The sequence below is a fragment of the Anolis carolinensis genome, chromosome 2 (genome assembly GCF_035594765.1).
Source record: "Anolis carolinensis isolate JA03-04 chromosome 2, rAnoCar3.1.pri, whole genome shotgun sequence".
Classification (NCBI taxonomy): Eukaryota; Metazoa; Chordata; class Lepidosauria; order Squamata; family Dactyloidae; genus Anolis; species Anolis carolinensis.
This window is the reverse complement of record NC_085842.1, coordinates 268,323,622-268,340,159: the sequence shown is the minus strand read 5'-3', so window position 1 is coordinate 268,340,159 and position 16,538 is coordinate 268,323,622. Positions and strand designations below refer to the sequence as shown.

At 42.9% G+C, this 16,538-nt stretch overlaps 1 protein-coding gene, 1 long non-coding RNA gene and 2 other non-coding genes across 4 annotated transcripts in view; 3 read left to right on the top strand and 1 right to left on the bottom strand.

Moving 5' to 3' along the window:
* Positions 1-1,114: 1,114 nt before the first annotated feature.
* The window catches only part of epb41l4a (erythrocyte membrane protein band 4.1 like 4A), a 205,522-nt gene continuing 190,098 nt past the window's right edge, over positions 1,115-16,538 (bottom strand). The window contains exons 23-24 of the mRNA XM_062972185.1: positions 7,843-7,926; positions 1,115-2,009 (exon numbers count right to left, since the gene is read on the bottom strand). Coding sequence (XP_062828255.1) covers positions 7,846-7,926 — 81 coding nt within the window. The 3' untranslated portion in view covers positions 1,115-2,009; positions 7,843-7,845. The remainder of the gene's footprint in view (positions 2,010-7,842; positions 7,927-16,538) is intronic.
* LOC134296678 (uncharacterized) lies at positions 8,979-16,300 on the top strand. Its single transcript, XR_010003497.1, has 4 exons — positions 8,979-9,138; positions 12,631-12,685; positions 14,174-14,237; positions 14,348-16,300. It is a non-coding gene; the product is annotated as an uncharacterized LOC134296678 (long non-coding RNA).
* Positions 12,303-12,435, top strand: LOC134297261 (small nucleolar RNA SNORA13). The gene has a single exon (XR_010003990.1). It is a non-coding gene; the product is annotated as a small nucleolar RNA SNORA13 (small nucleolar RNA).
* On the top strand, positions 12,769-12,897 carry LOC134297259 (small nucleolar RNA SNORA13). The gene has a single exon (XR_010003988.1). It is a non-coding gene; the product is annotated as a small nucleolar RNA SNORA13 (small nucleolar RNA).

Sequence of the window (16,538 nt, the reverse complement as noted above, 5' to 3'; positions counted from 1 at the left end):
GATGTTTTGAAAAAGAAATGTTAATTATATGCTATTGTGGTTTCAGAAAATAAATGATGTGTTTTATCATGTATGGAAGCATGTAACAAGTTGTTGCTTTTTAACCAAGATAATTACATTAAAGAAAGCAACACTAATCTCTCCATGATGGCAAGTGTCTTCCTATATTCCTTTTTTATTCAAATTTAAATGTTTATTCTCTGTTAGGGATTACAGCAGGATTATTTTTGTCTGGAACAGGGATATTCAGACTTGAATCAAAATATGTTTGTTACTAACTGTCATCCAGTCAGCTTGGATGTACAGCAGTGCTATGAATGGAAGACCTCTATGCAAATTCAGAGCTATAGCTTTTTATTGAGTCTCACCACCTAATGTGGTCATTCCCCGTTTCCTACTGCCTTAAACCTTGCCAAGTATAGTCTTTTCTACTGGGTCATCTCTTCCCTTGATATGGCCAAAGTATGACAGCCTCAGCTTAGTCCTTCTGTCTTCTAGAGAGAGTTAAGGCTTGGTTTGCACTAGGGCCCATTCACTTGTCTTTTTGGCAGCCATGGTATTCACAGTACTCTCCTCCAGCACCGTATTTCAAATGAGGTTCCACCAACTGTCTAGCTTTCACAACAATTTGCTCCTGGTCTTGTTTTTGCAAAGAGAATGAAAATCCTCCGTCTTTTGTGTCCAGTTGTTTGTGACATCCATGTTTACAGTCATCTTTTTGATTTCCTGAAAAATGTATTTGCAGGGAACAAACTGGTAGATTCACAAAGTTTGGTTGGTCATTTTCCTGCTTCATTTTATAATTTGTCCTACCTTTGTGTTCCATTTGCTTATGATTACCAACATATACTGTTTTAGTATGTAATGTTTCCTCCTGAGTTTCATTATAAAATCTTTCAGTTTTCTACTTTTTCTGCCTCTGTAGTTGGAGCATAAACTTGGATTATATTTACACAATCAGTTTTCCCTGAAGTCTTATTGATATTACTCAAGTCAGAATTTGCATTATATCTCGACTGCTTTTGCTACATCTCTTCTCATTACTATTGTCACCCGATTTCTTCTTAGATTTTCATGTCCCAAATAGAACACTCTTTAATTATCTAACTCAGGATACTGAGAAAGAGTCTTTATTTAAAGAGTAACGGTAACTTAGTTTATTTATAACGTTCTTGTGGTAAAAGCGTAATGTTACAAAGGTATAAATGCTTAGTAGTTAAGAAACAAGGTTTAATTACAACTCTCCTCCAATCTTTTCTTCATAAAAAGGAATGCGATATTACAGATTTTCGATTATCTTTAACTTATTCTTCTGACTACTTCTCTAACCATCTTTCATTAATGTCCTCCCTGACTCTTACTAACAAACTATCATGACTCTTCAGCTAATTCCCTCACTTACTGACTTCAACTTCTATAGAATGTTCAGTTGGGTTTTTCTTTTTTTCTTCAACTGCCATCCTTGACTCTCTCATCTTTCAAATCTTGCCCCCCGCTCATTTGCATATGACCAATCAGGTCGCTCTTATGCAAAATAGCTCCTCTTCTGGTGCTGCTGCTCCCTGAGAACCACAAAATGGCTGCTCACATGTCAGCCCTATAAGGTAGGTCAAGTCCCAACATCAACAAACATATTTTAAACTCTACATTATAACTAGGCATTTCATTATAGAAGCCATGCTGTTGGTTGGGACAAGAAGCCCACGTAAGGACAGGGAATGTCTTCATTATCTTCTGGAAACAGTGGTTGAATGGGCTGAGGTGTGGCTTGGGTGTAATAGCAAAACCTCCTGAAATGCCTTTTTGTCCCTTGTGGTCAAAGTGATTCTGGTGAATGGGGCACATGGGAGGAGGTAGAGGGTTGTGGAAGGCAATGGGAGGGGGAAGGTGCTGGAAGAAGAAGGGTCATGGAGGGACATTGTGGGAAGGGATGGATTCTTTGGGGTTTGGTGGGATGAGTTGAGCTGGTTCTTTGGAGCCTTCCATTGGCGGCCGATTTGGCATCTGATCTGTAAACACAAAAAGAAATAAATATTAGTAGTGCTAATCCCTCCTGATCAGCTACATGGAGACACCTGGCCTAAACCACTAAGAGATCCTGTCCTGGGTCATCCAACTGGATCCTAAAGAAGCCATGAGATATTTGGGCTACTCCTAAAAGAAAACAAAGATGTGGGATTTGCTCTATGAAGCTGACAGTCAAGGGAAGCAACAGAAACAAGGCCTTGTCTTTGGGTGCCACCAGAGCAACTCCAAGATTCCAGGACAGAAAATGATGTGAAACCAAAGTACAGTAAAGTCTCACTTATCCATCACTCACTTATCCAACGTTCTGGATTATCCAACACATTTTTGTAGTCAATGTTTTCAATACATTGTGATATTTTGGTGATAAATTCGTAAATACAGTAATTACTATATAGCATTACTGCTTTTTCTGTCAAATTTGTTGTATTATCTCTCATTATCCAACATATTCATTTATCCAACGTTCTGCCGGCCCGTTTACGTTGGATAAGCGAGACTCTACTGTAGTTCTAAAGTGAAGGTGAGTTGGTCAGGCTGGACTATAGGTCTAATATTCTTTAGGCAGCTCAAGTTAAAACAAAACAAAGCAGAAATTGGGCTCCAGAGACTTCTGAAGATGTCTTCTGCAAGCTGAAGACATCTCCGAGTACAGACACATTTCTGTCTATATTTTGGAGACACCAGGATTACTCTTAAGCGATTACAGTCCATAAATATGGGCATCCCAATCCTCCTGACACTTTTCAAAACCACTTCAGTGCTGTCCCCATTCACCCCTTCCAAGATAACCTTTGGATAGCATTTAGACAACATTTCTAGATATTTCTGCCTTGCCACCCTTTCTCTCTTTTCTTCCCTTCTCTCCCCACCCCCGTATAAAAACTTCACAAATCAGAAATGTATTTTGCCTCATTGGCCACATAAACTCCCACCATTCCCACTATCCATCATCCTGACTACATATTTCCTCTTTATCTTTGACCATAAGCACAATTCTCTTAGTTTCTGTACAATATTTGCATTGACATCACCACTTTTTATCCATTCTATATAAATCATCAATTTATCTCTAATGTATCTTATTCTACCCTCCGGCATATTGTCCTGGGTCAAACATGTTGTGGTTTATGCGGAATATAGCCCATCAAAGACAAAGTAGCTTCACACAGATGAAAGAAAAAACATAAATTTGCTCTTGTTCAGCAGAGTTAAAAACCAGCTTGTGGTGTTGTGTCAAAAACAAATCCTTCAGAGTAATAAAATTTGCATAGTCCTTGTGTGCATCACACAAACACAGAGAGCATGGCTTTTCCAACTCCCATCATCCCCAGAGAGTGAGCAATGGAGAGAGCCCCATGTATCCAAGACACACTCAGTTGTACCCCACCAGGTCTGGCCCAAACTTAGTAGCCTTAATGACCACCTGCATATAATGACCACCAGGATCAGGTTTTTTTCTTAATACATATATCTACTACAACCTTGGTGTTGATCCTTGCAAAACTCACCCGATTCTGGAACACAAAAAGAAAGCATTGTACTACAAAGCAAACCGACCAATGCTGTACGTATAATCAAAATGTACAACACTACAAAACGACACCAAATTAAAATTCCAAAATCTTTGGGAAACAAAAAAAAAGTTCAATTGAAAAAAAATGAGTTTTTTTCACCTGTCTCCATCCTTTCTCCATAACTGAACTTACTGTTAGCTTTTTATCTGGACCAACTCTGAGAATAAATGACTCAATGACCCATCTGGACATTTAAAGAACCCTTTCTCCTACCTACCATGCTGATCCTAAAGCTCTATTCAAGGTCTCTGAACAGTGGATGAAGACCTCCAGTCCTAACCTCCTCATTGTTTGAGCGTTCAGTAAGGAGTGGACAGTTGAAGGATGATGGCGAAGATGCAAAGTTGTTTATTTCTGTTCCTATAGTAACCCTGGAAGTAGGGAGGGGCCAGGAGAACTATCCCAAGTTCTTTGAATTGGAAGTTCCATGACGGCTGTTGGAGAAAGAGTGAATCCAGGGAATTTTTGAGGGCAAGTGGGAACCCTATTAGCTTTCTTGGTGGACAGTCCACTTTATGAGCTCCTTATTTGGGTCATCCTTTGAATCTATGACCATTCCATCTTCCACTTGGACTTATACAGAGGAAGGAGAAGTCTTCACTGCTGATGTTTCCTCCATTTGAAGATATATTTGGGATTCCTCCTCCTAGAACAGTGGTTTTCAACTTGTGAGTCCCCAGGTGTTTTGGCCTACAACTCCCAGAAATCCCAGCCAGTTTACTAGCTATTAGGATTTCTGGGAGTTGAAGGCCAAAATATCTGGGGACCCACAGGTTGAGAACCACTGTCCTAGAAAGACACATAGTTTAAAATATGGATGGAGAACATGATGGAGACCTCATTACTCATTCTCTCCACCCTGATCTCATTATCTTATCTAATCACCAGCTTTTGTTCTTCAAAGATGGCACCCGAGTCTCATGCTAAGAAAAGGAGACACTCTTCTATGGCTTTCTGCTCCCTGTGGTCCTCAGATTGATGAGGCATTGATGCACTTCTAGCCGAAACAAGGGTTAAACAGAATAACCTCTTTAACTGCCATGGAATCCTGCAATGTGTAGTTTGGTGAGTCGCCAAAACAATTTGAAAGAAAAGTTGAAAGGTTTTGTGGAACTACAACTCCCACAATTCCATAACAATAAGCCGTGGCAGTTCAAGTGGTGTCAAAGGTTTATTTGCTTAAAATAAAACAAATATTTGTAAATAGAACTAAGAATGTGTCATCTTCTAAGGCTGGGCAGTACTTCAAAGAAGCACTTTGTTTGGAACAATTAACTACCGTGTTTCCCCGAAAATAAGACACTGTCTTTTTTTTTTTTTTTTTTGCTAAAAAGACACGCTAGGTCTTACTTTCGGGGGAGGTCTTATTTCACTCTCTTCTCCTCCACCACAGCTGCGGTGGAGGAGAAGGAACGAAAAAGAGCCACCGCCAGCCGAGGAGGAGAAGAAGGGCTCCTCCTTCATGGGCGGCAAAGGGGGCCGCCGCCATCGCCGCCACCCGGGAAGGAGAGGAAGGGCTGCCTCCTCCCCTTCCCGGGCGGCGAAAGAGAAAGCCTTCGCCGCCGGGGAAGGGGAGGAAGGGGTCCCCCCTCCCCTTCCCGGGCGGCGAACGAGAGAGCCTTCGCCGCCGGGGAAGGGGAGGAAGGGGTCCCCCCTCCCCTTCCCGGGCGGCGAACGAGAGAGCCTTCGCCGCCGGGGAAGGGGAGGAAGGGATCCCCCCTCCCCTTCCCGGGCGGCGAACGAGAGAGCCTTCGCCGCCGGGGAAGGGGAGGAAGGGATCCCCCCTCCCCTTCCCGGGCGGCGAACGAGAGAGCCTTCGCCGCTGGGGAAGGGGAGGAAGGGATCCCCCCTCCCCTTCCCGGGCGGCGAACGAGAGAGCCTTCGCCGCCGGGGAAGGGGAGGAAGGGATCCCCCCTCCCCTTCCCGGGCGGCGAACGAGAGAGCCTTCGCCGCCGGGGAAGGGGAGGAAGGGATCCCCCCTCCCCTTCCCGGGCGGCGAACGAGAGAGCCTTCGCCGCCGGGGAAGGGGAGGAAGGGATCCCCCCTCCCCTTCCCGGGCGGCGAACGAGAGAGCCTTCGCCGCCGGGGAAGGGGAGGAAGGGATCCCCCCTCCCCTTCCCGGGCGGCGAACGAGAGAGCCTTCGCCGCCGGGGAAGGGGAGGAAGGGATCCCTCCTCCCCTTCCCCGGCGGCGAACGAGGCCGCCGCCGCCGCTAGGTCTTACTTTCGGGGGATGTCTTATATTAGACAATCCCCCAAAATCTCTACTAGGTCTTATTTTATGGGGATGTCTTATTTTCGGGGAAACACGGTAAGTGGTTTAGCAAATACCATGTTTGATCTTTCCCCGGATGATGGCAATGGAAGTGATTCTTGGTTGAAACCTCTTGAGGAGATTTCTGGACTAAAACCTTGTTTTACAATCTTTATTTTGCCCTATGTAGTGCAGTGGAATGTGTTACTTTTTCTCATACATCTGCCAGTCAGCTATCGAGCACAATTCAAAGTGCTGGCTTTAGCTTATAATGCCCTAAACCAGCGGTTCTCAACCTGTGGGTCCCCAGATGTTTTTGGCCTACAACTCCCAGAAATCCCAGCCAGTTTACCAGCTATTGGGATTTCTGGGATTTGAAGGCCAAAACATCTGGGGACCCACAGATTGAGAACCACTCCCCTAAACAATTCCAGCCCAGTTTACCTATTCAAACACATATCCCCCTGTGATCCACCTCGGAGGTTAAGATCTTCTTGGGAGGCCCTGCTCTTGATTCCACCTCCTTCACTGGTGCACTTGGTGGGGACGAGAGACAGGGCCTTCTCAATGGTGCCCCCCTCCCCACCTATGGAACTCCCTCCACAGTGAAATTAGATCAGCTCCTTCCCTTCAGAAAAAAGTAAAAACATGGCTTTGGGACCAAGCTTTTGGACAATAACCTGCAGTGCAAAAAAACGGAATAATGCAATGACAATTGGCACAGCTACAGATTACAATTTTGGATTATGTGGTTTTAATTAGTTGGGTTTTTTTGTGTTTTGTTTTGATGTTGAGATGTTTTTAACTTGTTGCTTTAATGTATTTGTGATTTCGTTGTATGTCTGTGGCATCAAACTTGTGCCTTTTTATAAGGCTGCTCTGAGTCCCCTGCGGGAGGTGTTAGAGTTTGTATCATTTCTTAAGTAACAAGTAGTGGAGGGATCAGGACAGCAGGCAGTAGGAGCCAGACCACCTGGCTAGTGCTATGTATTTACAGCCTGGATGGAGTAACTGCTGGAGTAGAAAGAAGAGTTGGAAGGTTGGGGGTTGCTGAGGAGTTGGAAAGTTGGAATTCTGGGAGGCTTGTATCTTGAGGAGACTGAAGTTTGTATCAGTGTTTGCAAAGATACTATTGGTGTGTTAACTGAAAAATCAAATGCATGAAGCTTATTGGCTGAGTTTGCAAGGACCTGGGAAATTGGTTTGTAACTGTTGCTATCCTGCTGCTGGAGAACCAGTTTGAACAGGTTTCTCAGTGTATGAGAGAGAGTCCTCTGAGTATGGGCTGGAAAGAAGATGGCTCTGTACTCAGAGAGGTCTGACTATTTCTGAGGCCTCATTTGCTGCTGATCTTCACTGAAGCAGATTCATGGACAAAGAAAGGATTGCCTATAACTACTGATTTCTGTAAGCAATCAGAAGAACTATTGTAAATACAATTGTTCTGTTGACCTCTTGGATTAAGTATGAGTTTCTGTGTTACTTTGTTCTGCAAAGCTGAGTGGTGCATCATTCTGCAGGGTGTCTCTGGGCTCACGGGCACACGTAAGTGCTTCCATTTATCATCCACAATCCTCAACAGGTTGGAGTACCAAGAAGAACCGGACTACAAAAACAGCCTTCTGCAAGTAAGAAGTCTCCAGTTATCTGGAAATATCAAGACAAAAAGGAGCCCCAGTGGCGAAGTGCGTTAAAGCACTGAGCTGGAAACCGAAAGGTCCCAGGTTCAAATCCTGGGAGCGGCAGGAACGGCCGCTGTTAGCTCCAGCTCCTGCCAACCTAGCAGTTCGAAAACATGCCAATGTGAGTAGATCAATAGGTACTGCTCCGGCGGGAAGGTAACGGCGCTCCATGCAGTCATGCTGGCCACATGACCTTGGAGATGTCTATGGACAACGCTGGCTCTTCGGCTTAGAAATGGAGATGACCACCAACCCCCAGAGTCAGACATGACTGGACTTAACGTCAGGGGAAAACCTTTACCTACCTATCAAGACAAGAGGTCTGGAGAAGTATTGCAGTCTTCATCCACAGTAAATTGACTCTGTATATATATATCTTTGTATAAACTCTGCAGCAAAGACAAAGGTGTGAGTTAGTTTACTCCTTAATTGGAGGGGGAAAGCTTCTGCAGATGTTTGCGACTACACATATTATTCTTCAGTGCAACAAGAAGGGCGGGATGCAAATATGGTAAATAAATAGACTTATTCAGCACAAACAAACCATACAGACAAATTGTAGCTTTCGTTCCCAAAAACTAAACAGCCAAGTCCTTTTTCTTGGTGCAGAGCTGTCAGGGAGCAGGGCCTCTGGACCAACACCACATTGAAATGGAAAATAAATTGAAATTGCATTGAAAAGTAGACAAGGCACCTCTGTTTAAAGTGTGTAGAAACTATTCCTCCACCTCCCACTTTCCCTCTATGGCAGGTATGGGCAAGCCTGGGCCCTCCAGGTGTTTTGGACTTCAACTCCCATCATTCCTAACAGCCTCAGCCCCTTCCTTTTCCCCCTCAGCCGCTTAAGCTTAAGCGGCTGAGGGGGAAAAGGAAAGGGCCTGAGGCTGTTAGGAATGGTGGGAGTTGAAGTCCAAAACACCTGGAGGGCCCAAGCTTGCCCATACCTGGTGTAGATGCACCCCCTAGTTGCAGATATGCATTTTGTGCAATGCTATGGAATCATAGGAGTTGTAGTTTCCTATACCTATAATTCCATATTCATACTGAATCTGCATTACATGGTAGTGTGGATGGAGCCAGGCACATGCAGCTGTCTATATCCATTTGTCCTTAGGTATTTATTGCAAAAGCTTTCCCTCATTCAGTACATTTAGGTACTCTACTTTTATAGCTCTATGGCTCACTGACTGTTTAACAGGAAGAGGAAAAGAAGGGGGGGGGAACGGAAACCATATTTGGTACATTCCAAAATCTTTTGTGGTTGACCAAAAAGCCCACCGAGGGAAGTTTTGCTCGTATTTGGTCGTTTGGTTCATTTTCCCTGGTTGGGAATATTTCTTTTCGCCTCTCCGTGGGGTAGAATGGTGCATTCTGAAAGTTCCCTCCCCTCCGCTCGCAATGGTTTGTCCCGAAGCAGAGTCTATATAAAGAGCGGGCGGGCCGAAGGAACGGTCTTTTACTTTCTGGCGGGCAGCGCTGCGGTGGTATTAGGGGCTGTGATGGGAGCCACGTGCCTTCCGTTCTCATTATCAGAGGCCTACTTCAAAGGCCGGAGTTGGGAAGATCGAGGGAAGCGGCCAGGAATGGAGTTCGGATGATAGGTAAAAGAGTTGTGTGTTGTGTGACTGCTTATGGCGGCCCTATGAAGAATGGCGGCGTGGACTGTAGAATAAATGCCATTTGACACCACTTTAACTGCCATGGCTCGATGCTGTGGAATCCTGGGAGTTGTAGTTTGGTGAGGCACCAAAGAAGAGAAGGCTGAAGACTGCAAAACTACAGCTCCCATGATTTCATGGCATTGAGTCAGGTCAGTTATAGGCCCTTTATACACTGACATATAAAATCTAGATTACTTGCTTTGAGTGGGTTTATATGTCAGTATAGATTTACAATCCAGTTCAAAGCAGATAGGGTGAAGCGTCTGTTTTGATAATCTGGATTATGTTGGCCATATTGGTGTCAGACTGCATTAATTCTACAGTATAGATGCGCCCAGAGTATCTCGCCCCAAGAGAAACTTGAACTGCTAATAGTAAGAGGCAGTATAATAATAATATGCTAATGGTAAGTGGCAGTATAGTAGTAATATACTAATAGAGGCAGTATTATAATAATATACTAATGGAAAGAGGCAGAATAATAATTACTAATAGTAAGAAAATATGTAATCATAATAATATACTAATAACATTGGGTAACACTTTTGTTCCTGAGTTATTTGTTCCTGGATTCTATGATTCTGTGTTTTTCAATGTGTGTTGTATTTTCTTTGCCATGTTTTAATGTGGCATTGAATTATTGCTAATTTGGAAGCCGCTCTGAGCCCCTTTTGGGGTTGAGATAGAGCGGGGTAAAAATACAGTAAATAACTGCAGTTTCATAGAATAATAGAGTTGGAAGAGACCACATGGTCCATCTATTCCAACCCTCTGCCATGCAGGAAAAGGACAATCAAAGTATCCCTGACAGATGGCCACCCAACCTCTGTTTAAAAGTTTCCAAGGAAGGATATTCCACCACACTCTTGAGGAAGAGAGTTCCACTGTTGAACAGCTCATGCAGTCATGAAGTTCAGGTGGAATCTCCTTTCTTGTAATTTGAACCCATTGCTCTGAATCCTAGTTTCAAGGGCAGCAGAAAACAAGCCTGGCCCATCTTCCTCATGACACCCTTTCACATATTTATACATGGCTATCATGTCTCCTCTTAACCACCTCTGCAGGCTAAACATACCCAGTTCTTTAAGATGCTTATCATAGGGCATGGTCTCGAGACCTTTGATAATTTTAGTCATCCTCCTCTGGACACCTTCCAGCTTCTCAATATCTCTTGAACTGTAGTGCCCAGAATTGGACACATTATTCCTGGTGAGGTCTAACCAAAGCAGAATACAAAGGCACCATGACTTCCCTCAATCTAAACACTATAATCTTTTTGATGCAGTCCAAAATCCCTTTGCCGTTTTTAGCTGCTGCATCACACTGTTGGCTCACGTTCAACTTGTTGACCACAAAGACTGTAAACAGAGTTTACAACTCTTTTTCGACATTGCCATGCAGGGAGGACTATTTCAACATTTTGAATAAACTGGCTCTCATTATAACCTTATTGTGCCATTTAATCACCAATGTAAATGCACTCAATTATGGTGCATTACACAGTAGAATTAATGCAGTTTGACACCACTTTAATTGCTATGGAATCATGGGAGTTGTGGTTGGCAGAGAAGGCCTTTAGCCTGGGCCAAAGAGTGCTAGTGCCTCAACAAACTACAGACCCCAGGATTCCATAGCACTGATCAATGGCACTTAAATTAGTGCCAAACTGCATTGATTCTGCAGTGTAGGTGTAGTCTTAACCTTCAAGTGATCACTATAGTACGATTAATTGTATTTATAATTTGCAAGTCCATGAAAGTTCATAAAGAAAGGTTGCCGTCTTACTGGAGGGAACTGCACAGGAAGGAGGGCTGGGCTGTGGCGCAGCTGTTGAGCAGCTGCCTTAAATCACTCTGACCATGAGGTCATGAGTTCGAGGCTAGCCCGTGGCGGGGTGAGCACCCGTCAATTAAAAATAAAAAATAGCCCCTGCTCGTTGCTGACCTAGCAACCCGAAAGATAGTTGCATCTATCAAGTAGGAGATAAGGTACCACTTATAAAGTGGGGAGGCAAGATTAACTAATTTACGACCTGGAATGAGGAAGTGCCGTCAGTGTGGATGATGAAGCAGCTGCTCCCCCCTGTGGCCAGAATCGAACATCCCCTCAGAAGAAGGTTAACTTGCCTCTGCGTGTGTCTCTCAGTCTCTGTTTGATGTGTTTATGGGCATTGAATGTTTGCCCTATGTGTGTTATAATGTGATCCACCCTGAGTCCCCTTCGGGGTGAGAAGGGCAGAATATAAATACTGTAAATAAATAAATAAATAATATCTGCATTCTACGACTGCTGCACAAAGAAAGGGTTTGGGGAGTACAGTAGAGTCTCACTTATCCAACATAAACGGGTCGGCAGAATGTTGGATAAGCAAATATGTTGGATAATAAGGAGGGATTAAGGAAAAGCCTATTAAACATCAAATTACATTATGATTTTACAAATTAAGCACCAAAACATGTTATACAACAAATTTGACAGAAAAGGTAGTTCAATACGGAGTAATGCTATGTAGTAATTACCATATTTACGAATTTAGCACCAAAATATCACAATGTATTGAAAACACTGACTACAAAAATGCGTTGGATAAGCGAGTGTTGGATAAGTGAGACTTTGAATAGCAAGGAGCCTCAGATAGAAACAACTTTCAGGTCTTCTGGTTTTGTGGGTGCAAAGACCCAGTGAAATTCTATGTTGCCCCAAGATCCAGTGTATTTACACAAACCCAATTAATAGGAACATCCTTAACCCACTCCAGTCATGCCATGTGCATGACTGTGCACATTGCAGTCATGCAAGCCATGCGGCTCAAGAGGACCCCTGGATTCTCTAAGCAGTGATTGATAGGGAGATGCAGGAAGAGCAGGGTTACCTTCAGAGTGGCTCTTTGTTCTCCAGTGAGGAAGCGGCCATGGCAAAGATGGCCATGTGCTCAGAGATTACATTTCTTTCTTCCCTCCCTCATGTAAAATATTCTCTTGTAATCTAGGTCCTCCAGTGCAACTCTGGTCAACTTTCTCCAATTGTGCTGTAAGACCTAGAAATCACCAGAGAGGTGTTCTCTCATCTTCATAAATTGTGGACTGCCTGCTTTTTGTTTGTCTTGCCTTCAGTTCTACCCATTCATCTTGGTTACTAATGAATGTGGTGTCGAAAAGGCATAAAGTAAGTTTCCCCTTGCAGCTTCTTCCTAATCTAGGAGTTATTCCTACTGGATTTGCTGTGTGGGGGACATTACTATTGGTCACTACACCTTTGTGTAAAGTCTGTTGTCAATCTTTCTAACCATTCATAAAGATTACTAAAAGTACATTGTGAATTAAATTGTGTAGCACGCCAGCTGCAGAACATTCTAATAGAGTATATTACTGCACATACCAAATTATTTTCTCATTAAAGATGACTGAGTCATTACCTTATTCCTTTTTCCAGGCAAGTCCACCCACAGGTTTGGATGAGAGAGATTTCTACTCCAAAATCTATATAGGTATGTAGCCCACCAACAGTTTCTGTCCTCACATATTTCAAGATATTAATATCCCTATTGATTCACATTATAATGAGAACTTTTGCCTTTGTGTTGCCCGTTCATTATTTTCTACAATGAATGTGGTGTCAGACAAGGCATATATTAAGTCTAGTTGGCATGTGTTTTAGAGTGGGTCATACACCCTTCTCTTCATTTCAGCTAGAACATACAAGTGGAAGGAAATACGTGCTAATCCAATTTCCTGCTCCAAGACTTGGTATTTTGTCTGGACACTTATGGGCAAGTGGGGTGAAGGCTTTCAATATTTCCTTTCTTGTGAGTCTCACACATTGGATTGGATACTATGCATTTGAAGAATGCATCTTTCAGTGGGAGTTTTCCTGCCATGAGCTTGATCCAAATTACTACAGTGGGAAGTCAGTTTAATACCCGCATCCCACCCCCTTTTCTTAGTCTGGATACATTCTAGCAGATACAGTAAGCTATGGGGTGTTGCTTGTTTATTTGATTAAAAGAGTTCGACCTGTTCTAGGGTTGAGCGGAGGTAGATTCGAATTCTGTGGTGACAATTTGATATTGTATTGGCAGTTATTTTAGGTTACCAACTGTCAAACGTGGGTAGAAACAAAATAATTCATCTGCCTTTATCACAAATTAAAACAAAGCTTGAGCATAATGTCTAAGCAGATCCCTTTTTTGAAGGATTGAATTGTTCAATTGTTGTATATAAACCGAATTCCTGAGCCCAGATTTTGTAATTCAAGTGTATGTGTTGATTCTGTTCAGTGCATCACTTAATAAATCCAATCCTGCAGGCTTAAGTTGGGCCAATAGTTCAGCAAAGTATCAGAAAAGCCTTGATTTTATTGTATTTTCCCTGTAAGTTTTGTTTTTTCTCATAAATCCCAACTGCATTGAGCGATGAATGGTAAAATACAGATGTCTCTAAGCCTTCCCCTGCTCCTCCTGTACAAGACTTGTGTGTCATCAATACACATTTGGGAGCCTGAACATTATATCCCAAGCATGCAGCAGGAGAAATATATTGACAGTGGAATATTTCCACACAGGGTATTGGGGGAGGAATATTACTTGCTCATTTTAATTTTGTGAGGCATCCACCTGTACATCATTATATTGTTCCTGTATTTTGTGATTTGTGCCCCGTCTTGACTGCAGAAATTCCATTTTAAAGCAAAGCAATGGCACAGTATCTGTAACAAGACAATTCTTGGGCTTGTGCCTCTTGGAATGATGGGAGATTAATGCTCAGCGCTCACCGAGTGAACCTTTCACTGTTCAGCCATCTTCCCTTTAAAGCACAGATAGAGTACATGGTCCAAATATTTTTTTTGGCCACAGCTCCATCACCATGGACTGTTCTAGGAGTCTGATGGCAAATAAAGGCCAGTTACTGGCATGCAGTGGAAATTGTGCATCCCTCCAGATGTTGGTTTCTAATATTCTTTCTATTGGTTTACACAGCTTGACAAGTGTTGGCTCAAGATCCAGCACAGTGAAAAAGAGGACTTGGAACTGACTGAAGAGGGTGAGTAAATGGGAATGGCACCCTTATTTGTGGGGAGGATTGATTGGTGGCCCAGTTCTGACAAGATGAAAGTTCATCTGACTTTGTTTCTTTTCCCTTGCTGTCTGCAGTTTCCAAATTCAGTAAACCAGAAACCAAAGGATAACGTTTTCCCCCCCAGAAAAGGTGGCAACAGAAAGGAGTGTTTTACAACAGTTATTGATGAAGCCTGTGTTGGAGCTGAAGAATACCAAAATTGTCTCTTGAAACAGCAAGCCAAATTGCTAAGAGAAAAATAATTTGAAAATGAGGAATTCTTAAAAGCTTTTTTATACTGATGACTATGGGATGGTTTCAAATAAAATATAATTTTAGTAAGTGGCTGTTATCTGAAAGCAAAGCAGAGGAACTGAACAGTTTCACATGGAACATCAGTGGTCAAGTGACAGAAATGTCTTTGAGTTTCATTATAATTTAATAAAACAAATCACGTGAGTTTCTAATTATTTCACGGTATCCAGTGATTTTTCTGTGAAGAAAAAGCTACTCAAAGACATTGGAATACATTCCAGACCTGAAAACTTTGGGTGTTAAAATACATTTGCCTCTTTACAAACCCCCACCTTTGCCACAATTTGAGAGCAGCAATGGTGGACTGTCAGTGTTCCTTGCACATTGTGAGAAAGTATGGGAAGCATTGTGTGCTCATATTGTTCAGCTGCAATAGTGTTTACTATAGGTAAGATTACATTTGTTTCTTTGGATGGGTAGAGTAATGGTTCTGTTGGCCTATGTTCTAGCAAATAAAACAAATGCTTGGAATACGGATGAGCTGGAAGCTAAGACTAAAAGAATACTGTCCCTTTCCATCACCCATCCCAGTGAAGGCTGCCAAAATGACCTACATAATTTGTGTTTGCTTGTTTCAAAGCCATAAATGTTTAGGCAACATGACAGCTTGTTTTCACACTAATCTGTTGAGGCAACATGTTTGCAGATGTCTGTGCAGTCAAGTGGAATTTTAAAAAGCACTTGAGTGAGAATGAAGAGCTTGTGACAAAATGGGGCCTGGGGCAACATGTCTCCAGCTATTATCAGGCAATTCCATTGTTATGCCTGGTGCTCTCACAGGAATAACAAAAAAAAATTGGGCGATTTTCCCTCCTACAGGAACATTCATTAGATGGTTGGCGGGTGCATTGATGTTCACTTTTTGAAATAGTTTCTGAATACAATTTCTAACTACTTTTTTCCTTCTCAAATGATCTAATGTAAAAAAAAAATTCTAGAAGGAAGGCAAAGCAACAAACACTAGCAAAGAATGCTAAGGAGCCACAGTGGTTTCCTATGAGTCCTTGGAGAAGGTCACAGCACCCACCTCTGCTGAACAAATACAAGGATGCCATCCTGGTCCTGAACCAGTGCCTGTCATCAGTAATGGACTGGATTAAGGCCAGCAAATTGAAGTTAAATCCAGACAAAATAGGTACTCCTGGTCAGTTGTAAGGCAAATCAGGGTGTGGGATTACAGCCTGTGTTGGACAGAGTCACACTCCCCCTGAAGGTGCAGGTTTACAGAGTGCTTTTGGATTCAGCGGTGGCCTGGAATGCCTTTGCACAATTAAAACTTGTGTGCCAGTTGCGCCTGTACCTCAAGATGCCAGACCTGGCCATGGTTGTCCATGCTTTAGTCACATCCCGCCTGGACTACTGCAATGCTTGCTACATGGTGCTGCCTTTGAAGATAGTTTAGAAGCTTCGACTGGTTCAAAGATCGGCAGCCAGATTTGTTAATGTGGGGTTTGTGTATTGATAGTGTTTAAATGGAATTTGTGTCTTGCATGTATTGCATACTGATTGCATCATCCAGAGTGTACTATAGTCTGGAAAGAGTTAATTGGCAAGAAGCTGTGATGACCTTGATATGTGGCTGGAGCTGGGGAGTGTCCAGACACAAGTGTGTATGTATTACTGATTGCATCTGTTCTGTTCTGCTATCTGCTGAGAAGTCAAGTCCTGTGTCCATTGTCTTCAAGTCTGTTTGTCTTTATTACGGCTTTCAGTAAAACTTGTATATAGTTTAACCATCGTCTCTGATGTCTCTTCGTGCTATGTTCCACTGACTTCATCTACTGCTGCGCTGCGTAAATTACTCTGACAAGATTTACTAACTGGAGCACTGTACAGGGAGCAGATAGCTTCCATGTTACGGCAGCTCCACTGGCTAGCAGTCTGCTTTCAGGCTAAATACAAAGTGCTGGTCATTACCTATAAAGCCCTAAGCGGTTTTGGCCCATACTATTTGACAACCTGCATCCCTGT